Raw genomic sequence first — 26,450 nt, 5'->3', positions numbered from 1 at the left:
ATGGCCTGCAACCCAGATACAGGTTTTTGGTATTCATATAAAGAAATAGTAAAGAATTAAGAAAGATCAACGACTGAACACACTCTCGTGCACCTGATCAAAGCTGATCTCACCTTATTGACTCACTTAAGTTTAATTTATAGCAGTGTTCCCACGAGTCCTTGAAATCGTTGAAAGTTTGTGAATCTGGGGGAAAATATTCAAGGCCCTGGGAAGTTTTTGAAAATATACATACATAGATACAGGTCATTGAAAGTGCTTGAATCTATTTTATGCAATACGTTTTGTGGAAAAAAATCCATATTATTCCCTGTGTAGTGTAGGATAATATCATAAAAATTTTGGACTTTTTAAGCACACGTGCTAAACTGTTCACTTTAAATACTTATATTTTGTGTATGCGAATGTTGATTCATACCAAAATGCTTTTTTGCATAGTTGTGTTTGACACATAAAAGCGTCTCTGGTTACTTATGTAACTGTTGTTCACTGAGAAGGGAACGAGACGCTCCGTCTCCCTTGCCATACTTCCGGTATCCCTGTAACGCCGTCTTTGGAAAATATTTCAAATAGCGATATACTTCCTGGCTCCCACAACACCCTGTCTTTGTCGTTAAGCCTCATCATTGGTTGTATTTAATATACACATTCATATGCACTTACCCCGGGAGCGTCCCCAAAGTGTCACCGCAGTGACGCAGCTCAAGTTCCCTCAAAGGGGAACTGTAACAATGTATCTTAAAAGGTAACACGATGTAACCTTGCTCTCACTTGAAATGTATCCCCACATTTATTCCTTGAATTTGAGGGTATTAGACCTGGAAAGTCCTTGAAAGGTCCTTAAATTTGGTAACTGAGGTGTGGGAACCCTGTTATAGTCGCACATAGGTTCTATGCCGTTAGCTATGCATAGGCTTTGCGTAGCCTGATGTGCACCTTGCCAAAATGTGAACAACGCTTCCGTTCTACGCGGACCGCAAGCACTGTGATTGGTCCACTAGAACCCATCCCATTATGTAAAAAAAATCTGCGTCACATTTCCTCATGAGCATTTCTGCTTGTTTTGTAAAAACAAACATGGGCCAAGTTCAGGAGTGATTTTCAAACTGCAACAAAAGTTGCTGTCTATTTACCCCCATCACAGCTAATCTTCTCAAATCATACACAACAAACTGCTTCTTCTTCTTCTTCTTCTTAGTTTTTGGGTTTACTCATAGATATGTATAAAGGCTAGATGTCTCGCCCGCGCTGCTGGCCAATTGAGTGGAACGTCCGCATATGGCGGCCATCTTACGACAGGGTGCTCGCTCCCTCGTAGCATTGAGTTTAATGGAACATGTACTTTTAAATGACCATAACTTGCTCAATTTTCTACCGATTTTCAAATGGTTATGTTGTTATAAACGTCAGAGATGTGTCTATGACACTGCATACTTAATGAATAATTTTCATGAATCATGTTAAAGCCACGTTAATAATGTTTGTAAGAAATTAAACCGTTTGAAAATTGGTCGAAAATTGAGCAAGTTATGGTCATTTAAAAGTACCTGCATCATTAAAAAACAATGCTACGAGTGAGCGAGCTGTATGAGGTAAGATGGCCGCCAGGTGATGACGTAAGAGACTCCGCCGTAACACATCTAGCCTTTATTATACATATCTATGGGTTTACTGGCCAAGCTGCTTCTTCATTAGCTGTTGCACTGCTATTTTGGTTACACGCGTGCCTACTAGCGGTCTGCATGTGTAATTGCACGTAGATGCTGACGACGATGCAGAAGTATATATTAAAACCGACGCGTAGCCTACAGCATTAAGGCTACACAGTAGGACCAACGCAAAACTATAATGAGCCCTTTACTTAGACACTTTACAGAGCTTGCATGGAGAAGACAATGAACTAAACAAAGCATCAAGGTATGAATGAATAAATGAATGAAAGAAGGTATAGGAGTGTAAAATAAATCAGAAGAAGACTGAACACCTCAGAATAAACGTTCCCGTACTCACAGACAGGAAATGAGCCGCCCATGTTTGTCTCTTTCTGTCTATGTGTGTATTCGCAGATTTTCAGGCCAGCAGGATGATCTCAGCCAAAGCCTAAATAAACCTGTCAGTCAAAAATAGACCGTTTGACAGAAAAAGAGATTTGATTTAATCTCTGTGAGCTACATGATCAAACATAACACAGATTATCAGATTTGGACAAACTGATGAACAACTGATATATAATCAACACATGACGCAAATCACCAAAAAACATCCAAATTCCAAACATAAATATAGATTCTGTATTCACATATACTGCATGCAACATAATGTATCTTAAAAATGGATTATTATTATTATTTTAGATACCTACACAAACTCTCTCTCTCTCTCACACACACACACACACACACACACACACACACACACACAGTCTCTCGATGGTGCCTTCTGGCGTGCGTATTTTTAGTTCAGAACAGAAGTTTAGTGGGGATGAGGGAAAGGGTGCAGACCCCCACGCTGGTGACGCAGTCTCTTAATCACCTCGTATTCATTCACGCCAGCCCCCCCTCCCAATATCACACATTATATATGATAACTCAATCAGTGCTTGATGTTTTTGCAACTTTTTTCTCTGTTTTTTCTAATTATGTTTCAGGTTTTAAATTAGTTCAATTCTATTGACAGCATCTTTACATGCTACAGCAACCCATTCTCACCAAAAAGCGTACAAATGACACGCAGTGTGATTGTCGTGCAGCGGATGCGCCATGTTCCGCTTTTGCGTGCATATGATACGCCAGTCCTTCCCCTTCACTTATATGGTGAATCGTTTCGTGTCGTTTTATGTATTGTTTTCTCATTTGTTTTCTGTTTTTTTTTTTACCATTGTTGCTTGGGTTTAGGGTTAGAACAACTTTTTGTTATATTAAAATGACATCCTAACCCAAACCCCATCTCTAACCCCAACTCCAAGCGACCATGGCTTAAATATAGACAAAACCTGTATATTAAATAACCTGCTTAAACAAATCTGAAATCTAACCCTAAACCCAAGCGAAAATGGTTAAAAAAACAGAAAACAAATGAGAAAACAATAAATAAAACGACAGAAAACGATTCACCATATAAGTGAATGGGAAGGACTGGCGTATCATATGCACGCAAAAGCGGAATTTGGCGTATCTATTGCACGATAATCACACTGCGTGTCATTTGTACGCATCTTGGGGAGAATGGGTAGGCTACAGACTATTACAAAAAAAACATTTAGATTAATCTTTCATATAAACAAACTAAAGTCAGGCATTCTGAGCAGTTACGTGTAGTTCATAGTTTTTTGTTATTTGAGATGTACGGTGCTCCTGTGTAGCTCAGTGGTAGAGTATTGCATTAGCAGTGCAAAAGGTCATGGGTTCAAACACACATACTGAAAAAAATGCATACCTTGTAATCCACTATATTGTAAGTCGCTTTGGATAAAAGGTCTGCCAAATGCATAAATATACGGTAAATGTGCACCCTCCCATTTTTAGGCTGATAAAGAATGGTTCTAGTTATAGACCGTTTCATCGGCCGCATGAGTGTCTGGTCCGAACTTTACTTCCGGTTTCTGTTTGTTTAATGGTCTGACTAGTTGCTGAAACTGAACTCTTAAACAAATACCTCGTTGAAAATAACAAATGTTTTGGGTTCCTATGTAATCTACGTGTTGTTTATTTTGCTTGTTATATAAATAAACTACTTTAAAAGGACTTTGTTGTTATTTATTCTTCACAGAGTTTGCCGGAAGTTACGTGATGAGCACGAAAGCTGCGTGTTTATGTTGTTACTGCTGAAACCGTCTATATTATAATTGAGTTATAAGCCTGATCCCACGATAATTTGTACATATTTTACAAATTGGCTCAATCGTATGAATTCAAACAAAGTTAATCATGCAAAAATGTATGATTGTCATGAAAACAATAACGGAACCCCAAGCCTAACCCCAACGTCACAGGGGTCAAGGCAAATTGTACAAAAATGTATGAATGTGGTCAAACTCGTACCAATTAATACGAATTAGCCACTTGCATTGAGATAGCGTTGCAACAGCAGCTTTACATAATGATGGGAGTTGGATATAACTTGTAACAGATTAACTTTAAGTGGTTTTAGTTTAAAACTCAGCATTTGTACGTTTATTAAGTTTAGTTCATTCTGTTTCTTGACCTATATGTCCTTTATTTTATTTAAAAGCACAGTAAATTTCTTCAATTTAAATATATGAGAATGCTGAAATAACGACCTAAAAACTTCACAGCTCAAGCCTCTTGGTAGGGCTGCAAGATATATTGAAATATCACAATATGCATATTGCAATAGTTTGCAATAATATTTAAAAAAGTTGTGCATAGTCAAAGTTTTAGGTCGATGCACATAGCAGAGAGACTCAGAAAGATATATCCCCCCCCAAATTAAAACATGTCTTTTATATAATTTACAGTTTTAAAATATATTTCATTAGCATCGATATAGTATTATCATATTGTGTATTGTTTATCACATTATTAGCTAGTTATACCATATTACATTTTTATTCTAAGTCGTGCATTCCTCTTGTACTGCTCGACTTCAAAAACATCATAGCCTGAAGTGTACACTCCATCTGATTTGATAAAGAAATACACCGGTGTGTGCTAAGTTTAGTTCGTGTACTGTATACATAACCAGGTGGTAGTATGTGGTACATTATAGAAAATGTCTTTGCCAAAAAACTTGATGTGTTATCTTAAATGTAGTTATTTATATTTACATTGAGGATGCAGGCAAATTTGCGTCATTTCAAGAATGATGTGCCAAAAATTTTGTTTAAGTTGGTAAATAAAGCGCTTGTGTTCATTCAAATGGCAAATGACACCATTTACACTATTTGGCATAATAGTCTTCACCTAACATTACATCTGTAGTGTAACTGTAGACTCTTGATGTTATATTTTTATAAAAACATCCTTCTGACAAGATCTCATGAACTTGTTTCTTCAGTTTGACCTTGTTTGTCCCCAGCATACTGTTTACACACCTAACAGATGATGTCCATCTTTAGTTCACTCCCTACAGAGTGTTTTTCCCTAAAATTAAACGTGTCTGGTTGTGATCTTGCAGACTAAAAATTAAACTCTCACTCAGACACACACACGCACACACACGCACACACACACACACACACACACACACACACACACACACACACACACACACACACAGTTGTACTCTCTAAGGCTTGACACATGACTGATGATGCACGTCACAAGCACGCCAACACACAGTCCATGAAAACAGAACCATCTGGAGAGAGAATGGCAGCGTGTGAGGAGTTGATGAGATTTAGGAAACTGGAGATGAATGAAAGGCCGGCTCATGAATGCTTTAGTGATTTTGATTGACATATAAGACAGCAAAACAATGAACAGAAAGTGTAGAACAAACAGTGCACTGTAGGAGAATAGAGCGAATGCGTCTTTGGTGAAGAAACTTCCGGTCGTGAATACTGAAAGTGCACGTATGCTGATATAAAAGAAAAATTTAAAATGAGACTTATTTTTTATTTTAATTGTTTCCCCCACACTCTTCAAAATAAAGGTGCTTCATGATGCAATAGAAGAACATTTAACATCTGAAGAACCTTTTGCTTCACAAAATTGTTTCACAAAAGTGAAAAATTATTATAAGGAGGTAGGAAAGAAATGTTCTTTCTAAGAATCTTTGAATGAATGGTTCATGAAGAAACCAAAAAATGGTTCTTCTGTGGCATAACTGTGAAGAACCTTAAGCACCTTCAATTTTAATGAAATAATCCACTTTCATAAAAACATCTGCTATTTACTCACCCCCATGTCATCCAAGATGTTGATGTCTTTCTTTTTTCAGTCAAGAAGAAATTCAGTTTTTTGAGAAACATATTCCAGGATTTTCTCCATATTGGACTTTAGTGGACCTCAACAGTTTACAGTTTCAGTGCTGTTTCAAGGGACTCTAAATGATCCTAACCAAGGCATAAGGATCTTATCTAGCGTAACGATCATCATTTTCACCAAAAACATAAAAGAAGTACTTTTTAACCACAACTCATATGTAAATATGAATCTCATTTCTACATATTCTAAAGAATTTTAGGAGACATTTCAGAGAATTGTATCCTTTACATCGTAGGTCTTCAGCAGGGGGTCCTCCAAATATAGTTTGAATTCAAAATATTTTACTTTTAATAAATGAAATTAGGCATAAAACAAAAATGCAATAATAGGCCGATAGTAAAAAACTATTTGTAAAAACTTGATTGAAATGTTCCCACAAAAACTAAGTTGATTTAAAAGTAATATGTAGGATGCCAAAAATGATTCATTTAATATCTTTGTATATACATCCAGTCTTAATTTGTTCTTAATTTACTGGGGGTCCCTGCTTCTAATCTTTATCGATTTAAGGGGTCCTTGACCTCAAAAAGGTTGAAGACCTCTGTTTAAATGGTGGTAAAAATGTCTGAGAAGTTGCTGCATGATCTGATCTGAGAAGAAGCGTCATTTGATTGATACAATTTCTCTGTGGTGCATTTCAGATTATACTTGTTCATAGTTTCTGATATATTAAGGCTGTGAGTTGTAGGTAATCAATAAGACTGCATATATATATATATATATATATATATATATATATATATATATATATATATATATATATATATATATATATATATATATATATATATATATATATATATATATATATATATATACACACACATACACATACACAGATAGATAGATTGATTGATTGATTATAGATTTTATAGATATTATAGATACATACATATATGGATGCACCGATATTAACATTTTTCACCGATGCGATATCCGATTATTTACCCTGATGTATGGTGCATTAACTAATGTTAACAATTAAAACCTTTTATTTTAATAATCTATAATAATTGCTCAAATTTACATGAACTAAGATTAATAACTGCTGTTAAAGTATAGTCCATTGTTAGTTCATCTTAGCTAATGCATTAACTAATATTAACAAACACAACCTTATTGTTAAGTGTAAACGTTTTGAAACAATAACTGTAAAAAAATCTGATTTGTCCAGAACGGTAAATGCCATTTGAAAATGTTAACTTTTTAATGGATAGAATCAGACTGACTGACCTCACTCAATGGATGAATTATGTGACAGGATTACCTTCAGTTAAGTTAGTTGCCTGATATCTGATATCTCATCGAGTGTGTATATTAAAGAGAAATTGAGGGAGCATAAATCATTAGATGTCTATAACTAGTTCTACCAGAAAGACTCGAAGATAGATTAAGACTTGATATATGAGTTTATTTAACAGTAGTTAGCAACCAAGGTTAGAATGTAACACAGTATAGTTCTTTGGCGTAGGCCCCGACCATAGTTCAAATCCGGGGTTCACGGATTCTTGCGGTTCCTGTCTGAAGATGAAGACAGGCCAGAATCTAATCCCCCTTGAGTATGGACGGAACCGACCTGATGATGGTGGTAGGGAGGGTGGGTTTGTAAATGCTGGCATCAGTATCTGCGAACGCAAAGACAGGTGAGTACGAGGCTTATATACTCTCAGTATCAGGGGTGATTGATTGCGCCTTGTGAAATGAATGACGTAACATTCGAGTTTCCTGGTAGAACTTGCGCAACGCTACGCTAAAGCTATCATTGCTGGATGGGCGTGGACATGAATTGTGCTGCAAACACAAATTCTGGACATTTCTGTCCAGTCTGCTCTTTGCTCCATTGTTTTGCCTCCAGCTAGCTCTGTGACGTAAGCGTGATGTAGGCGCTTAAAGGGTCTATAGTGTGAAAAATTGCTTTTATCGAACAATACCAGGGTGATTCTCACGAAACCATTGAAACACCACGGCACTAATGATTTTAGCTTTAAAATGTGTAATATAGTAACATTAAAAAGCATCAGAATTAACACGATACTGTGTTCTACCTTGCACAATGTGTGATTTCAACATAATAATTTATAATTGTAAATTTTATCTAATTTTCTGCTGAAATTCTCATTACCGCAATGTGTCCGGCTGTGTTTGAACATGCGTTATGTTGTAATTTAATCAAATTAACACAAAAATATTAAGAAAAAAAATAAATGGATGTTTTGCTAGACTACTTTAGATGACAGAAAAAATATTTACTGAATATTCATGTATAATAATAATGAAGAAGAATTAGGAAAATTATGTGTCCATGCCTGATGTTCTCATCCTTCGCAACACTTTTTGAGAACAGTTTAAGCACACATACAGAATTTTAATCAAGTTTGATTTTGAGTGACCAAGCACATGGACCAGTTATTTCAAGATGGCTACCAGGTAAGATCATTTTTTTACAGTTAATTTGAAATATTGTCTTGTCAGAATGCTTACACGACATTTTGATTATCATTACCGCAACAGATGCTCATTAAATGTTAATTTAATTAATAGAAGCATAATACTTTGATTTTAAATGCATGTGCAGAATCTCCAAATTATGTTCTTTCAGGTTTGTCATGTCATTTTGAAAATATGTCAGTGTTGATGTTTTCTGACTGTTGCGGTAATGAGATCTTTTAGGACAAATTTTTTAAATGATGTTACAGAAAGTGTTAAATGAAAAGTAAAAGTTTTTAAATTAATGTTCACATTTACTCCAGACTTTGTTTTTCAATGTCTGGTGGGAAAAAAGTAAATTTAAGCAATTTTTACATTTTCATGCTTGACATTTTTAAAACCAAGTTTTCGTGAGATTCACCCACCGAATATTGGCCAGTATATTGGTGCATCTCTAAAAAATGTATTTATATAAAAACTATTGTTATTCTCATGTCTCAATGTGTCATGCATAACCTTAGCTAGTTGAAATCAGTAGTGGTATTGTATGAACTTTAAACAGTGGGGATGGATGTAAAAGTTGCTTCTTTTTTTCTATTACAGTACCATCTGCTTAGTTTACAGTTAAAGTTAACACATACACTGTACATGCACCCACACACATACACTAAAAAGTCAAATATGCAATACACCAGAATTAGGATTTGTGATACAAAGAACATTTATTGATGATGGTTTATTTACACTTTTTTTAGACAGAGATCATGGTCCATTTCTTCACACAACTGAACACTTGTCTATAGAGAAAGACTGGGATACCTTACACACAGAAAACACAGTTTCTCACTTCAAGCGGTTCCATCCTGAGTCCTGAATTAAACATTGACTTCCTGTCCTAACTTCACATGATACCCAAAGTTCCTGGCAGAGCTCATGTTAACTAACACATCCCAAAGTACATAACACAGTTTTAACTCTTGATACATCACCAAAAAGACAAAGAAATCTACTCTTGTTATCCACGGTCTCTTGTATGTTGTGTCTCTGGAAAAATCTGTCTCAAGTAAGTGTGCGAGCACGTATACGTTCATGTGATGATCATTGATTATTTACATTCTCATTTGCTGGTATGAGTTTCTGACTTTTCCCCACTCACATTGGCAGTCTGGTTTCACTTCCCACCCGCATCACTGCCTCTATCCATCTACCCTTCGCTTGTCATGTGTTCTCTGACTTTAGTTGCATGTTGCAAAGACTTCTGGGATTTTCTGCATGCATGCAGTAGCCCTATTTCTGTTGTGTCAGCTCCGACATATGAATGTGTGTACGAGAGAGTATTGCAACAGACTTTATTCGTGTGTCAAGTCTTATCTTCTTTCTCTGCGTGGCTTTTATGCCTTTATTAGCATCAGCCTGGTCCCTGAAGAAAGGGATTGGAGTGTAACAGGAAAAAGAAAACTCAGCTGAAGAGCAGATGGAAAGAGAGAGTCAGTGCTGTGAGTGAGAGGAAGGACAGAAGTGATGCCGAGGAGGACAAGGCGGGAGAATCGTAACCTGGTGGACAATCTAGCTCAAAACAGGGGACTGAGGCTGCATCCTCATTGCCGTAGTTTGCCCAGTACTCTTCGGGCTCTAACTTGGGTAAGGCAGCCTCATCTGCTGAGATATCGTACTTGGATGAGGGATTCTTGACAGAGGTGAATGGAAAGGCCTTTAGCGTCTCCTTACTCTTGTGATAAAGGCTCTTGGATGATGAGGCTGGTTTGTTCTTGGAGAACCACCAGCGTGTCTTGGTGCTGAAGGTGGTGGTTGTGGTGCCAGCCAGAGAGCCTGGGTCAGGCAACGGGCAGAGGGCAAAGTCAAGCTCTCGCAAGAATCTCAGGTCCTGGCCTTTACGGGGGGCTGGTGAGGTGCAGGTCACGTCTGAGCTGGAGATCCGAGCTTTGCGGAACCACTCCCAGAGTGACCTTGCTTCACAGCCGCAGGTCCAGGGGTTGCCATTGAGCCTAAGGAACTGCACCGACGACGTGTCCTTCAGCACCTGGCCTGGAAGGTCCTGCAGAGCGTTGTTGAACAGATAGAGGATGGTCAATCGGCCCAGGTCGCGGAAGGCTCTGCGATGGACCTGCCGGACGCGATTGTCGTGCATCAGGAGTCGGTCGAGATTCACCAGGCCACGGAAGGCATTTTCAGAGAGGGTACGGATGCGATTGCCATGCAGGAAGAGATGGGTAAGGTTGACGAGGTCGGAGAAAACACCATCGGGAAGATGGGTGAGGTGGTTCTCCTGCAAGTAGAGGAACTGCAAGCTATAGAGCTTAAGAAAGAGATCAGCCGGCAGTTCGGTTAGATGGCAGCGGTGCATGTGTAGACTCTGCAGACGCTCCAGACCCCTGAAGGCACCCCCATCCAGCCTGCGCAATGAGGGGTTGTCACTCAAATCCAGTTCTTCCAGTACACGGAGATTACTGAACGCCCCTGCCTCGATCCATGAGATGTTATTAGAGTACAGCCATAAGACCTGCGGATATAAAAGTTTGTAGAGGTGTAAATCCCTTATTTTCCCCTATGTATAAACCAAAACGTAATTCATTATATCATTCACAAACTCACCTGTGTCTCAAAACCAAAGGAGTCAGCTCTGAGCTCTGTGATGCGGTTGTTCTGCAAAAATACCCGTTGGGAGTCATAGGGCACGCCAGCAGGAACAGAGGTGAAGTTTTGCGACTGGCAGCTGACAGTCATGGGCATATGGTAGCATACGCACAGCCTGGGACATGCCTGACCCGGTGCACAGCGACATGCCAACAACCACACCACCAACCAGAGAGACAAACCACCTGTGAAGAGAGGTTTACGTTCAGTAACGGTCATGTGATCGTGTAAGAAGGTGCTACTGAACGTCTTAACATGGAGAAACACTTTGTCAACAACACGCCCTGCTGCAATTTGAGATCATGGCACATCTTGGGTCAGCAATTAAAATTTGATATCCAGATATGCTTGAATAAAGCTGTTTCATGAAAGACTCTGGTCTAATCATAGACGGCTGCTGTCAGAGTCTATTCAGAACAGACTAGAATAGTGCCTAAGAGTGCGTGAAACAATAAGGTTGGATTATCTTCGGGTTCGTGAAACTGAACCTGATTCAGTTACTGTGGTGCATTAATATTTAAGAAGGGACCTTGTGAGGTTCGGTGACTCTGCACAATAATGCAATGCTTAAAAGGCACGCATGGTGTAAATTAATCATGCCGCGTGCATTCATGTTCCCTGCGCAAGATTTTCCTATTACCTAACCCATGACCTGGTCACTGCATGCCGTCTTTCAGGATAAGGTGTACTAATCTATCAAGCACACGGGGACTAATGTGGAAAATTAAATTACCTGTCTGCATACATAACTATTTATGCATCCCTGCCTGTTTTGTTTGATAATCATCTTGTAAGTTTCCTATCGGCAAATAGTCAGTGAAGGTGTTCAGTTAGTAAACAAAGACGTTGTCTGTTCATAATTTACAATAGTTATTCAAAGGTTTTAAAAAAGGTTTGTAAAAACAACAATTTGTTGTATTGAGCTGTATTGATATCAGGTTGAATTTGATCAACTCAAAATTAATTTTACATAGTGCTGCAACACTTTGCAGCTAAATAAAGTGTAACTTGGTAAGCTTTTTTATTATTAGGCTATTGAAGAACAACATTGAGTACAAAAATGGCAAAGTCACAATGTTGTCATTATATAATACTTTGCATAAAATGTAACATCTGTATATCAAACTGTGACTTATCAATGTACATAGAAAGAAACTTTTTTCAATTATTTGTTAATAACTTAAAGAAAAGTAACATGAAACTTGTAAAGATTCATTTTAATCATTAAATTTATTTGACATCAAATGGCATGCCAGCTTGTAAACTTTACGAGGTATGAACTTTATGCAATTACATTATAAATGTTTACGTATAAGTGAATAAGATGTATAATAAAAAGATGTTACTCACTTTTGAAGGTATGAGTGTTGGAGGCGCGAGCGCCCCGCGCAGCCGAACGAGATTCCATCCCAAAATCCAAACCGAGTTAGCGAGTTAGCCTGAGCGCGTGCCCGCTATCTGCGCTGCCGGTCAGCTCTGGTGATCGAGTCGACTGCGAGTGAGGAGCGACCCGCGTCCCGCAAGCGTTTTATACAGACGCGCCGGCTGCACGCGGAGGCGGGACGCAGTGGATTCTCTCATACGTCACTCATGCGAGGGCGAACCAACGGAAGCTGGAGTAGGAGACTATGTGCGGGGTCTATTTAACCATATTTTGTTTAAAGATGTGTAGGCTACTCAAAATTTAGCAAAACCTTATTTGGAGACGTAGGCGTACTCATTTGTAAAAACGCTGTACCACCACAAATATTATTTAATTATTTTTATTTATAATTGTAATAATGCATTTAATGTAGACTATACAAATCATAATTTGCTCATATCCTAACAGGGATTATATAGTATGTTACAGTATTGTTTCATGACATTTACTTTGAGCTTAAGTTTTACATTGAATAACAAAACAATATAAAAAAGATCTTGCAGAAAACATAATGGCAGGTTTAACCTCATCTTGTCCCATAACCCTCTTTGATAGGCCTAACGATCTAATAATATGACTATACCATTTTAGTTTTCCATTTCGTTACAAGCAGTCTGCTGGATTTCTTTGTAACTTGCTGTGTATCGTATATCCAGAAGTCTTCTTTATTACCTTATCTCCATGCTGCTGTAAGAGTTCATGATTCAAGCACAGAGAAAAATTAAGATGACCAGCGAGGTCAGTAAACTCTTAGTCCAAGATTGATGTTTTTGTCTCTCCAAATAAGTGTAAGACATAGCAAGGTTCACATGATATATATATATATATAAAAAAAAACTTTCTGACTAGTACAGATGTTGGATTTGTTATGACAAGTTGAAAACTGAATTTTAGGAAAGCTCTGAAATGTCATATAAAAAAATCAACAAAAATGGCAGCTGATTACAGAAAAGGGGACATTTCAAAATACTTTTTTAAGATGTTAAATACAGCTTTGGTGTCCCCAGAGTACATGTGTGACGTTTTAGCTCAAAATATCATATATATAATTTATTATAGCATGTTAAAATTGCCACTTTGTAGGTGTGAGGAAAATATGCCATTTTTGGGTGTGTCCTTTTAAACGCAAATGAGCTGATCTCTGTCCTAATGGCGCTTTCCATTGCATAGTAGGCTACCCCACGGTTTGGTTTGGGTCGGGTTGGGTCAGCTCACCTCATTTTGGCTTGGTTAGCCTTTCCATTGAGTTTAGTAACTCTTTAGAGTGGGATGGATTTAGGGTGGCCATCCGTGCCAGTCCCGAACATGTTTTCGGGTTTGTTCTCCGGAAGTCGCGTTGCTCGATCGCATACGTCATCGAGGTTCTAACATTTCAGTTAAAATACATTAGAAAATTAAAATTTATTTCTTTTAAGACATACAATCATTGTAGTTTCATTCTTACCTTGAAATGTAACGGTTGCTTTTCTGAATTTAAACCCGAAATATTAAACCTTGATGACGTATCGGGACGTGTCCGGCAGAACCGGCACGAATGGCCACCCTAATGTTTACTCGAGACAGCACCAGCTAGCATGAAGATAAAGCTAATCTTTTACATTATAGCGATGACGCTGATAGTGACGTTTCTCTCAGACCAATCAGTGATCTACAGTGTTTTTGCGTTACGTTTCGGTATCAGCTCGAGTTGCTTGGAACCCCAACCAAGGTGGTACTATAGACCAGTTCAAATGATGCAAACAACACTGGTCCAGAAACACCCCCTGCTACAGTTTGTGACAGTTATTTTTTTATTTTACATATATTATTATCTTTAAGATGTTTGTTTAACTTCAGTTAATTCAGGTTTATATGTTCTGTTGGTTTATTTTATCCCAACGTTTATCTAGTGTTAAAAACGGAAACAGGAAGTGCTTCTGGACCAGTGTTGTTTACATCTTTTGAACTGGTCTATAAAAGTACGTATTGCACCCAGTGGAGTAAGCTGACCCAAACCAAACTGTGGGGTACTATGCTATGGAAAGGGCCATAAATGGCAGTGCCGTGGTTGGATAGTGCAGATTAAGGGGTGGTATTATCCCCTTCTGACATCACAAGGGGAGCCAGATTTCAATTACCTATTTTTTCACATGCTTGCAGTGAATAGTTTACCAAAACTAAGTTTTCTGGGTTGTTCTTTTACACATTTTCTAAGTTGATAAAAGCACGGGGACCCAAATATAACACTTATACACGGAAAAGGTCAGATGATCTGTCCCCTTTAAGCATCTACATCTCCACATTTTACATTTATATATTATTTAAAACATCTATTTGACATGCTGTACAGTATGTGTTTGTATAGCTCTATTCATTTATGATTCACATTTTGTTTATAACCAAATCTGGTGTGATCTGTACACAGCCATGGGGTAAAAACAGCCCTGCATTTTTAGGGTGTAGTGAATATGGTCAAGTAATGTGATTTAACCCTTAAGAGTTCCTAGGGACATTTTGTGCCATTTTGATTTTGATTTTTAAACCATCTTGACTGTGATGATTGAATATTGCTCAAACTTGCCAAAGGTTAATCATTTTTGATACATTTTAGAATTTTGGTTTCAGTTTTTTAAATTAGCTTAAAATGGCTAAGCTACGCAAAAACCGACTAATGTGTTCCTAAGGACAAAAAATGCCCCATTGAAAACCATTATAACTATCATTTTTGACCCCCCATTTATCTTAACATAAACTAATACATACCTTAATGTCAATATATCATTTTGAACTACTGGCCTTGAAGTTTTAATTTTTATACTTGTCCACCAGGTGGCGCTACTTTTTACCATTTCATGCATTCATCAAAATGTCAAAATTTTTGCTGTTTTCTGCGGACCGCATAGCTGCTGAAAAGATAAACCTTTAATGTTGAAAATTGGTGTGTGTGTAAAAAAAGTGTGTCTGAGTGGTTAGGGGGTGGTGATGATGTCGGGGTGGAGTCGGTGTTGAGTGGGGCAGGGGGGCATATTCAACATATCCAAATTCTTCTCTCTTTGAAGGGCACATTCTGCATTATAAACTAATTCAGTAATAAAAACGATGAGAGGCAAGAACCGAAACAAAATCAATGTTAATTTTGGTTCTCGCTCATGTTGTTTATGCAAGTACACTGCTATAAGTATGAACAGTATAGCAGAAGTAGTAAAAATGGCAAGGCATTACAGCACACATAAGGCTCCTGAAATAATCATGCACTTCAAGAGCGAGGATGGCTCCTCATCTTCCTCCGAGGATTCTGAGGTCGACACGGAGGCCTCAGAGGTAGAAGTAGACCAGCTGAAGTCTAATTCATTAGAAGGATCTTCAGAAGACTTGTCAGAAGGTGAGAGCGGAGAGGAGATTGATGAAGTGGCGGCAGGATGGACGTCAAAAATTGAAAAATCTTCTGGTCTCCCACAAACATGGAAACGCTCTGCTACTTCCCAGCCGCCAAAGATTTGATCCCAGTGCTCACACACTATGCCACTGCCCGAATCAGTGCCCTGACTTCAAGCTTTTCATTGATGCTGATGCATGAAATCCTGCAGCATATTGGGGCCATGACAAACCTACATGGGAGACAGTCACAGACTGGAGAGATCTTGAGACAGAGAAACTGCAGGCTTATGTGGGGCTGCTCATTCTGACCGGTGTTTACAGATAAAAAAATGAATCAGCCCTCAGTCTCTGGAGTGAGAAATCAGGACAGATCACTATCTGGGCTACGATGTCCCACAAAAGTTTTCACGACATCAGCCGAACACTGTGGTTCGATTAATGTTAACATATTGGCAATTAAAGGGTTAAAATTTCCACAAATGTAATCAATATTTGACATGTATGTTTCAGGAAGAAGTAGTGTTAAAAGATTTAATAGTTTAAAGTGGAAAAAATTATTGATGTATGATATTTTTAGAGCAGTTTTTGGGAAGGTGTCATTTTGGCCTTAGGATCATTTTGGCCTTAGAATCACAAGTGTGAGTTTTGTATAAAATCTGACCCTGTTCAAAAAATAACAATGCATCAGAATCAATGTTGCTATCAATCTTTTACCCATCCTAGGGTCTAATAATAATTATAATCAATTGGTAGTTCAAATGTTTTTTTGGGGGAAAATATTTAGATTTTTGTTTTTTTCTGTTAAAAAAACATGGGTTAATTTAAACAAACTGGCATGTAAAGGGTTAAAATTTCCACAAATTTAATTAATATTTCATATGTATGTTTCAGGCAGAAGTAGTTCTAAAAGACTGAATCATTTAAAGTGGAAAAAAATATTGACGTATGATATTTTTAGAGCAATTTTTAGGAAGGTGTCATTTTGTGGCCTTAGGAACACTTAAGGAAGTTTTTTATAAAATCTGACCCTGTTCAAAAAATAACAATGCATGAAAATCAATGCTGCTACCAATCTTTGACCCATCTCAGGGTATAATAATAATAATAATCACATGGTGGTTCAAATGTGTTTTTTGGAAAATATTTAGTTTTTTTTTGTTTTTTCTGTTAAAAAAACGTGGGCTAATGTAAACAAACAGGCATATAAAGGGTTAAAATTTTCACAAATTATATTAATATTTGATATGTATGTTTCAGGCAGAAGTAGTTCTAAAAGACTGCATCGTTTAAAATGAAAAAAAAAATATTGACATATGATATTTTTAGAGCAGTTTTTGGGAAGGTGTCATTTTGTGGCCTTAGGAACACTTAAGGAAGTTTTTTAAAGGAACTCTTGAGGGTTAATAATAATATTAAATAAAAGCCATAAATAAAAGCCATATCACCCTGTAGCCCAAGACAGCTTGCCCACTGAAGCTAAGCAGGGCTGAGCCAGTGCCCCAAAGGACCATCATTTCTTTGATTATATCACAGAAGATCTATGATTCTGGGATGCAAATAAGATCCTCTTGGATATACTACATACAAGACTCCTGTTTAAATTCCTGACTGTGGTCTAAATATAGAAAGCCATCCATGGTTTATTCTTTTTTTAAATGCATAAGTCAATCCTACGTTTTTCATTTTACACAGTAAGGACAAAATGTCACAATGTGTGATACAGAAATTCATGTATGCATTTGTAAGTGTCATGTGGGTGCATTGAGTCAGAGTTGTGTACCCTGACAATGACTGAGGTCACACTGTGTTCCAGCTTCAGCATGATGCAGTCCATCTGCACACACATACATACACACACCTGTGTACCCAAGTCATGACACATGCAAACACACAAGCACACACACAACTCTACCCAAATGATAATGACATGCTAAATGCTAATGTGCACGAACAGAGATCTGTTATCATTATACACACTTTCTACAGATCTTACCGCCCTTTCTCTTGCACCAGGTGACATTACAGATGAAATACACAGCGTATTATATACACACTTTCACACAAAGTCATCAGTATTCAGTACCAAAGGTTACGATGGGGAAAAAGCTGCACAGCCTGCAGAAGCATACTGTACTCACAGTAGCAGATCCCTCCTAGTCATAATCAACCTTTGTTTTTAGTGTGCTTTCCAGAAACTACATACACAATGACATGCACACAAACTCACACAATGATCTTAGCCCACGGGCTCAGTCATCGCTGAACATTTTCAACACTACAGGGGGCCGTGGGGAGAAGATGCACACATACATACATGAGGCAAATTCAAACAGATGAACACACTCCTCCTCAACACTTGGGGTAATGACACACACTTTAAAGAGCAACAGACAGGTTTTGGGAGATTGTGTGTGTGTTAATTAATATGCTGCCCCTTGACAAATGCCAACCTGAACCAAAAAAAAAACAAATCTCATGTCACTCCTGCGGAAAAACCTGTTGTGTTCAATTTTACACATGTTGAAAAACAGAAAACCTTTACTAAATTTTGAAGTTTGTGGTATTAGCAGCATCAGTTGCAAAAATAATGTTTGGACATCCTGATCTCACGAAAATGTATATGTATTTTAAGAGTATGAAGGGAATTGTACGCATACGGTTATCATAAAAAAAACAATAACAAACCCTCACCACTAATCCCGCCCATAACTCCAACGTTACAGGGGCAAAAGCAAACCATACAAAAATGTAAGAATGTGGTTGTACAAATTAATACGAATTAGCCACCATGTAAAATACGTACGAATTGCCACGAGCGTTGTATTGAATACTGTTAAGCTAGAAGTTGACATTTTGATCTGCACAGACAAATAATACGCTGAATTGTTTACACTATTCAATAAATGGTTTACTTGTATAGCTGTCTTTTCATATTAAACTGTTTGTAGAAAGTATTTTAACATAGACTTTTCTAAAAAAAAATACGTTTAGTTATTAGTTATTATATCACTTTTAATCATTCCTAGTATGCATTTCTTGATTTTCTGTGCTAAATACAGTAAGTCAAATTATGTATTTGCATTACATTTATGTATGTACACTGTCAGATTTTTTTTTAAAATGGTCCTTAGCTGTCATTGGGGCGTTAACCTTTCAAAAAGTATACCTAAGTAGGTCATTAGTACCTCAAAGGTATACACTGTAAAAAAATGATTTGCTGCCTTAAATATTTTTGTTTAATCAACTCAGATTTACAAGTAATTTTAACTCAAGAGATGAGTTGCTACATTGAAGTTGACTTATTTCAACTAAATTTTATAAGTTATAATAACGCTTTTGTCAAGATAAATAATAGTAATTTAAAATGACTTGTAAATCCGAGTTGATTAATAAAACAAACAAAAAATTAAGGCAGCAGATATTTTTACAATGCAAATTAGTACTGAATGCATACACATAACTAAATGGTGCATATGGGAACTTTTTAATGGGTATCATTCTACATTGTAAAAACTATATCATATCAACATATATTTTTATGTTACTTAACTTAACAAATTAAAGGTAGGGTGCATGCAGGGCTGCCTTAACCTAATGTGAGGCCCTGGGGCTAAGAGGTTTTGTAGGCCCCCCTTCCCATCGATTTATAGTCTCTTTTTTTAAGTGTAATATCTAGGTAATCTACATCACAAAATGCATTAGTTTCTTTCGAGACATACAACAGTGAGTTTTCCCTCTTTGAGCCAGAAAACACCATAATATTGTTATTAACATATCACTGAGCCCACTTGAGCATAAACACAAGACATTAGATTTATTTAACAACCACACACAGCAACTTGTGGTGATAATAAAACCAAAATGTGTGAAAGTTTATATGTTTATAAACTTTATGTTTATATAGTTTTTGGAATATAATTTGCAGAAAATTGCCACTCACTAACTAAATGCTCACCACAGTTTTAAAAATATAATAAGTTAAAGTTAGTCTTAAAGTGAAAATGCATTAATGATAACAAAAGATAAGTCTTTATAGACAGAATCTTGTTAAATGCATTAATGATAACAAAAGATAAGTCTTTATAGACAGAATCTTGTTTTTTAATCATTTATTTATTTTGTAGGCTATTGAAGATATAGTAGCCTATGCATTGTATTTAGTATTTATGCATACATAAGCATGTAAACCGACCAAGTATGAATATGCACAAGACAGACAGGGAACATACCTGTATATAAGATCTTTAGATAGTGAGATTATAATGGTGCTATCAGGGGATGATCATTTGAGATGGTTTTGTCGCTCTTTACTTTCTTAGACTTGCACCTTTACCGTTGCGTCTCTTTCTCGTCTTTCTACCAACAGATGTGTGTACTGTGAGCTGACGTCGCATCAAACTACATCGCTCCAGCTGCGCACGCGTCACTGATATAAACGCGAGTAAACTTAAACTTTATAACAACTAACAGCATTATGTGCGAGAACTCCTTTCTTAATTTAGCGGCACAGTTTCTTGTGCACGGGTCAGAGACTTCTGCATGCCAGAGAGCTGAACCAGCACAGAGAGCGAACGAGCGAGCGCGCGCACGAAAGAGAGAGAGAGAGAGCTGCACCTCACTAGTGCATTATGAAATTTCAGAAATTACTCTTTCATTTGTTGGTGGATTATTTTCCGTTTCTCTGTCACACTCAGTCTAACGTGCAGGAATGTCAAGTTGACAACGCGCACTTAATTACATTACGCAGAATAAAAAATATGTTACGTCTGACATTTTATTTCACGTTAAGTTACAACGGACCAATCAGCAGCCATGTAACGTGCAATTAGAGTGATTGACAGAAAACCCGACAAGTTACAAAACAATATGACATTTTCAGCTCGTCATGAACGCAAACTTGGGAGGCCCTTGAACTTGGGAGGCCCCTGGGCTTCAGCCCAGGTAAGCCCGTGCATTAAGGCGGCCTTGGGTGCATGATCTCTAAAAAGCCAATGTTGACATTTGAAATCACCTAAACAAACATGCCCCTACCCCAATAGAATCTGGATCTTCTTTTGATAGACCCGCGCCACCAGGCACGTGCACACATAGACATCAAAGGGGGCTTGAGCACCTGCCCTTTTTATTCCTGGAGAAAAAGTGCCCTTTTTTTCTGGGGTGCTTTTATATATAAAAAAAATAATATGATCTTTATTCGTATAACAACTGATGTCTGTCTGTTTCTTGTGTTTTTTAATTGTTGCTTATTTAATTTAACATGAATTTATTCAGAAATCATTTAAATGAGATTTAAACTCTTATATAAAGAAAAATAGCGCTATTTGTGGCACACAAACGGTTAACAGATGAGTCCCGCCTCCAAAATTCAAATCGCTAATATGATTGGCTTTACCTTTCCTTAGTCCCGCCTCTCTAACTTACTTCGCGTTATGATTGGTCTGTCTACACTCGTGCTGCATCATTCGCGCTTCAAGCGCCAAAGCTCAGCAGCATGAACGAGACGCGATGTGCATGATTATGCAGGCAGCTACCGGTAAGTGTGTGAGGAAGAAAGCATTCTTATATTAACAGTTTTATGCACAAAATATGGGACACGTTGTTACACATAACGATTCAGGGACATTGTTTTCCATGGCAATTCCATATTAACCTGAAGAGTTGCAAACTTGTAACAGTGTAGTGTATGTAGTTTAAACAGACTGCTCATACAATAATAAAGCACAAACAATAATATAATTGCTAACTGCAGTTGTAAGCTTTTTTGTTTGCGTTTTTTGTAATGGCTGTTAAATAAGTATAATGTGTTATACTGGAGTGCTGGAGTAGATTGGGAAGAAATCTGATGGTTAAGTATTTTACTTGCCCAGTCAGAATTTTCACTGACATCACAAAAAAGTAAAATATAAAATACAAATAAAATAGGCCTAATCTATATTTGCTGTTTCTGACATGTGTAACCCTAATAAATATGAAACCTAAGATTAAAGGTGCCATAGGATGTGTTGTCATAATATGTTAAATTGTTCTTACATAGAAGGTATGTTGCTTTATTAAGTGCAAAAATTATCCAGAAACGTTTTTACATGTCTATTTACAACCCTAGAATTTGTCATTTTAATTAAATGGTCTATTTTTGCCCTATTTGAAAGGGTCATGAATAATAATGTTGAGCTCTGCTCTGATTCCTCTGAGGCTCATGCCAGAAGCTCACATTAGTAAACAGACCTTATATTTTGAGCCCTTATCAGACAAAAAATACATTTTGAGTAACAACTAATCAGCTAAACGCTAGCATATGATATAGCATTTATTGGCATGTAGCGCTAACTCAGCAGTCACAACTTTGTTTTTAGCATTTTAACAAATTTGTAATTAATGTGTAATTTAATGTTTTCAAAACATGCACATTGTGTAATGGCTTCCTTTGCTGCTCTATAAACCTAGACTACTAAGGAGACCATGGTGTCTGTGTGAACAACTGATTATTTTGTAGACATCTTTTGAAAATTAAACAATTGCGTGAGTTTGAGGAAGATAAAATTAATTAACTTTTTTAATAATTTTTTAAAAAAGGAAGTCAGAATTGCGTTAATATATATACTTTTTGTTTAAAAAAAAAAGAAAAAAATATACATAATTATGAGAAGTGCCCTTTATTTCACTTGAGCCCCTGCCCCTCAAAATGTCTGTGCACGTCCCTGCGCCCCACACATACGCAACCCAGGCAACGATGTCGGTTTGTAGACACGCCCCTTACTGCTGATTGGCTACAAGTGTGTTATGATACTTGGCCCGACTCCCTTTTCCAAAGTGTTTTTCAAAAATCATGCACCCCACCTTTAAGTTAAACATTTTCTACTTGTTTTGCTAAGATGTCAACTTGTCACAAATGAAAACTTTAAAAAGTATGTTGAATTGATTTACATAATTAAGTTGTTTAAACTTCATGCTGCTGCATTTTTTTTTGTGTTGTGACACATAGGGATCATTTTTTCTAATGTGTATTATGTGAACACATGGAAATGCCTATACTTGTATTTTGTGAAATGTATAACTTGAATGCACTGCATGTTGACTCTACCAGATACGGAAATAATAAAAAATGATACCAGCACTTTAAAAAAATTTGTTGCACAAATGTTTAAATTTAAACAACTTCAAATAACAAGTCATTTCAACTTTCTTGACTAGTGAGGAGTTTTTACATTTTTATTTGTATAATTGATAGTTACTTCTAACTAGTAAAAAAAGTTAACATGAGTTATTAATTCAAGTTGTTTAAACTTAAACATTTAAGTGCAACATGGAATTTTTTACGGTGTGTACACTGTAAAAAGTGAAAAGTTGTATCAAACTACTTCAATTGCACTGTAAAAAATACTTTGCTGCCTTAAAATTTTTTGTTAAATCAACTTAGATTTACAAGTCATGTCAACAGAGATAAGTTGTCACAACTTATAAAATATAGTTGAAAAAAGTCGATTTAATTTTATAAGTTATAAAAACTCACCTGTAGTTATAACAACTCATCTTCTCTAGTGGAGATAAATAATAGTAAGTTGAAATTACTTGTAAATCCTAGTCGATTCAACCAAAAATTTTAGGCAGCAAATTATTTTTTACAGTGTGGTAAAACTTAAATTTTCCACTTAAAGTATTTTTAACTTAAACATAAAGTTAAACATAAATTGTACACTGTGAAAAAATCTTTGAAAAATGATTTTGTTGAATCAACTCAGATTGACAAGTCATGTCAACTATATATTTTTTATCTTGACAAGAGATGAAGTATAGTTAAAAAACTCATCTTTTGTCAAGATAAATAATAGTAAGTTGACATGACTTGTAAATCTAAGTTCATTCAACAACAAAATTTAAGGCAGCAAAGATTTTTTTTACAGTGTACAATTTTTTTTACTTATATGTTTAAGTTAAAAATACTTTAAGTGAAAATTTAAATTTAAGTTTTACCAGTTAAAAGTAATTTGATCCAGCTTTAAACCTGAGTTGATTGAACAAAAAAATTAAGGCAGCAAAGATTTTTTACAGTGTAGGTGTTACAAATTGAAGTAATTTTTAGGTGATCCGGCATTTGCTTTTTACAGTCTAGATTTAATAAAAATCTGATGTCCTGTTTGAAAGAGCAGCGGTCATAAAAGATCCTCACAATGTTTCTATAAAAGCAGAACACCTAACTCATATTAACGTCAAAAGCAGTGATGTCTTATTCATACTGAGACCAAAGCTGATCTTCAGATGTCCTCCCACCTGTTTGGTACACTCTGCTGTGTTTACATCTATACTTAGCTATCTGGCCTGTTTTTTGTGTCTCTCTCTGGTCTACATCAATGGCTTTGCGTTACTCCTACAACCTCTGTGGCGTCTTATTATAGAGATGAGCAGAGTCTTATCATCTTAATGTCACTGACTAATATTCCCGTCCGTTGCTGTTTCACTGCCTCTTTCATCTGCCTGTCTGCTGTCCATTCATTCATCTCTATTTTTAAACAGAGGCCTGCCATGTTTCAAGCTATGATGACGCAGAATGAATGATGCTGAGTGGAGGGAGACAAATAAAGAGAGCGTATGAGAGAGAGAGAGTAAAGCTTTATTGGCAATGAGCTAATTATCAAATTATGCCGTCATCTACATGGTTTATACCAAATCTTTGTTATATTTCCCAAATATGTGTTCTCGTCATTTTCAAGATCTTACAAACATATAAAGAGGAGAGGTCTCTCATCAGGTCTTGATTTGATTCATATTTGAGGGTTTAAATAAACCAACTGGACTGAATAGCTGCCTATAGCGGCACAGATGAATGAACTCCTACCAACAGATTCCCACTGAGATTAGTCCTGTCAAACAGAAGGTTGGGGACGGGGCATGAAAGACATATGGAAAAGCTTGCAACATGCTTATCAAGAACATTCCCATCACAACCACCAAGTTGTGTGAACGTGCGAAGTTCGTGCAGAAGCTTCAGATGGGAAGCAGGCCGAGCATCTTCAGCACAGCATGGATTGACTATAACACTTCATATGCCTCTATGTCCCGCACAGATTTAGATTCATGTCTGGCAACACTTCATGTACAACATGATGACAGAAGAATGGGTGCAGAGGAAGATGAGCAGGAGCAATGAACTTTTGAAAGTCCTACTAGTAGCTATGTAAGATGTTTGCACACTGAACCAAATGGTGGAGGTGATAATTGTCCTAATTCATGGAAACATCAAGAAGGATTGTGGAGAAAGTCAACAAATAATAGAGGTTCAAAGATGATCCAAGGAAAAGGCCAATCCTTGAAACAGCCAAGACACTGTGCCTAAACCCATAATGTCTCATTGTAAAGAAGATTTGTTGGTTCAATTTAAAAAAGTTACCTGGTTGCTTTAAAATTTTTAGCTAATTTAACGTAAAAAATATTAGTTGGCACAACAATTTTAGGCAACCACGTAAATTACATTTTTAAGTTGAACCAACAAAACTTTTATTCTAACAGTGCATAACAGGACTAAAGGCCAAGGAGAACTTGAAAATATTTCATGGAGATACAAATGAAGTACTGACATTGCATATGAAGAGTTTCGTTGCAAAACGAGATAACCACCGTTTTTTTAATTGTTCAGAAATCTCGTTTTTTGGTTGTGCATTCCAATTAATTTCAATGCAACTGCAGTTGGTTTGTTTTGATTTAAACCTTCATAACTTAAAAAATAGAGCTAAGTAGCACCATAAAACTAAATAATAACATGATAACATAATAATAAACATGTTTTGACAAAATGTTAAAAAATGGATTTATCTCGTTTTGCAACGAAACTCTTCATATTGAAAACTACAATGTTTTTGCGTCTGTTTAAAGTTGAACATAATCTTTATAGTTAAGTCACTTTTGTGTTAGTTTTTAAATTTCCCATTAAATTTGTCTTGAATCTCTTTGTGTTGAATTTGAATCTCTTGTTTTTATTTTTGGTTTATTAATTTTACCCAGTATGTTATTGTGCTCCCTATAATTCTGGTACTTCTATTTATAGTAGAAGTGCCTTCTTAGTGTGACATTAATTATGTTTTGCTATTAGTCAGTTTACACATCCCACCCTCGCTCATCTATTTCTGCACGTTTTTTTCTGTTCATTAGCGCTTTTAGCATCACTGTCAGACCGTGTCATACACCAGAGAGAGAGGGAGAGAAAGAGCATGAGTATAATATAATTTTCAATGGAACAGGAAGTCAGGATGGGACAAATTGAATGACTCTCTTTTTTTAAAATAGCCAATAATGTTTATTTTACCTCTCAGCCTGCAATCCGATGAAAATCTGAAGTGCAGAATGATGTCATAAAAATCATTGATCTGTATTGGCATCATTCCACACATGTTCTGAAAACCGAAGTCAAAACATCTCGATCAAATGGAGAGGGCAAAGTTTAGTTGCGCTACACAGAATTAACAAATTAAATGATTAATTAAATTGAATCAATAAATTTAAGTTAACTATATAGTAAAAAATGACTGAAGAAATGCTTAAATGCAAAGATGAGTTGTATTTTCATAAAAAACAGATCATTTACTCATCCTCATGTTATCCAAGATGTTTATGTCTTTCTTTGTTTATTGGAGAAGAAATTATGTAAA

General features: G+C 36.5%; 1 protein-coding gene across 1 annotated transcript; it reads right to left on the bottom strand.

Annotated features, from left to right (window-relative positions):
- Positions 1 to 9,598: 9,598 nt before the first annotated feature.
- On the bottom strand, positions 9,599 to 12,600 carry rtn4rl2b (reticulon 4 receptor-like 2b). The gene is made up of 3 exons (XM_055178872.2): positions 12,381 to 12,600; positions 10,989 to 11,215; positions 9,599 to 10,896 (listed from the first exon to the last, which is right to left on the bottom strand). The coding sequence occupies exons 1-3, from the start codon at positions 12,436 to 12,438 to the stop codon at positions 9,835 to 9,837; spliced, it is 1,347 nt and encodes a 448-aa protein (XP_055034847.1). The 5' UTR covers positions 12,439 to 12,600; the 3' UTR covers positions 9,599 to 9,834.
- Between the last annotated feature and the right edge of the window lie 13,850 nt (positions 12,601 to 26,450).

This window comes from Misgurnus anguillicaudatus, chromosome 16 (genome assembly GCF_027580225.2).
Source record: "Misgurnus anguillicaudatus chromosome 16, ASM2758022v2, whole genome shotgun sequence".
Taxonomy (NCBI): domain Eukaryota; kingdom Metazoa; phylum Chordata; class Actinopteri; order Cypriniformes; family Cobitidae; genus Misgurnus; species Misgurnus anguillicaudatus.
This window is presented reverse-complemented; position numbering and strand designations above follow the sequence as displayed.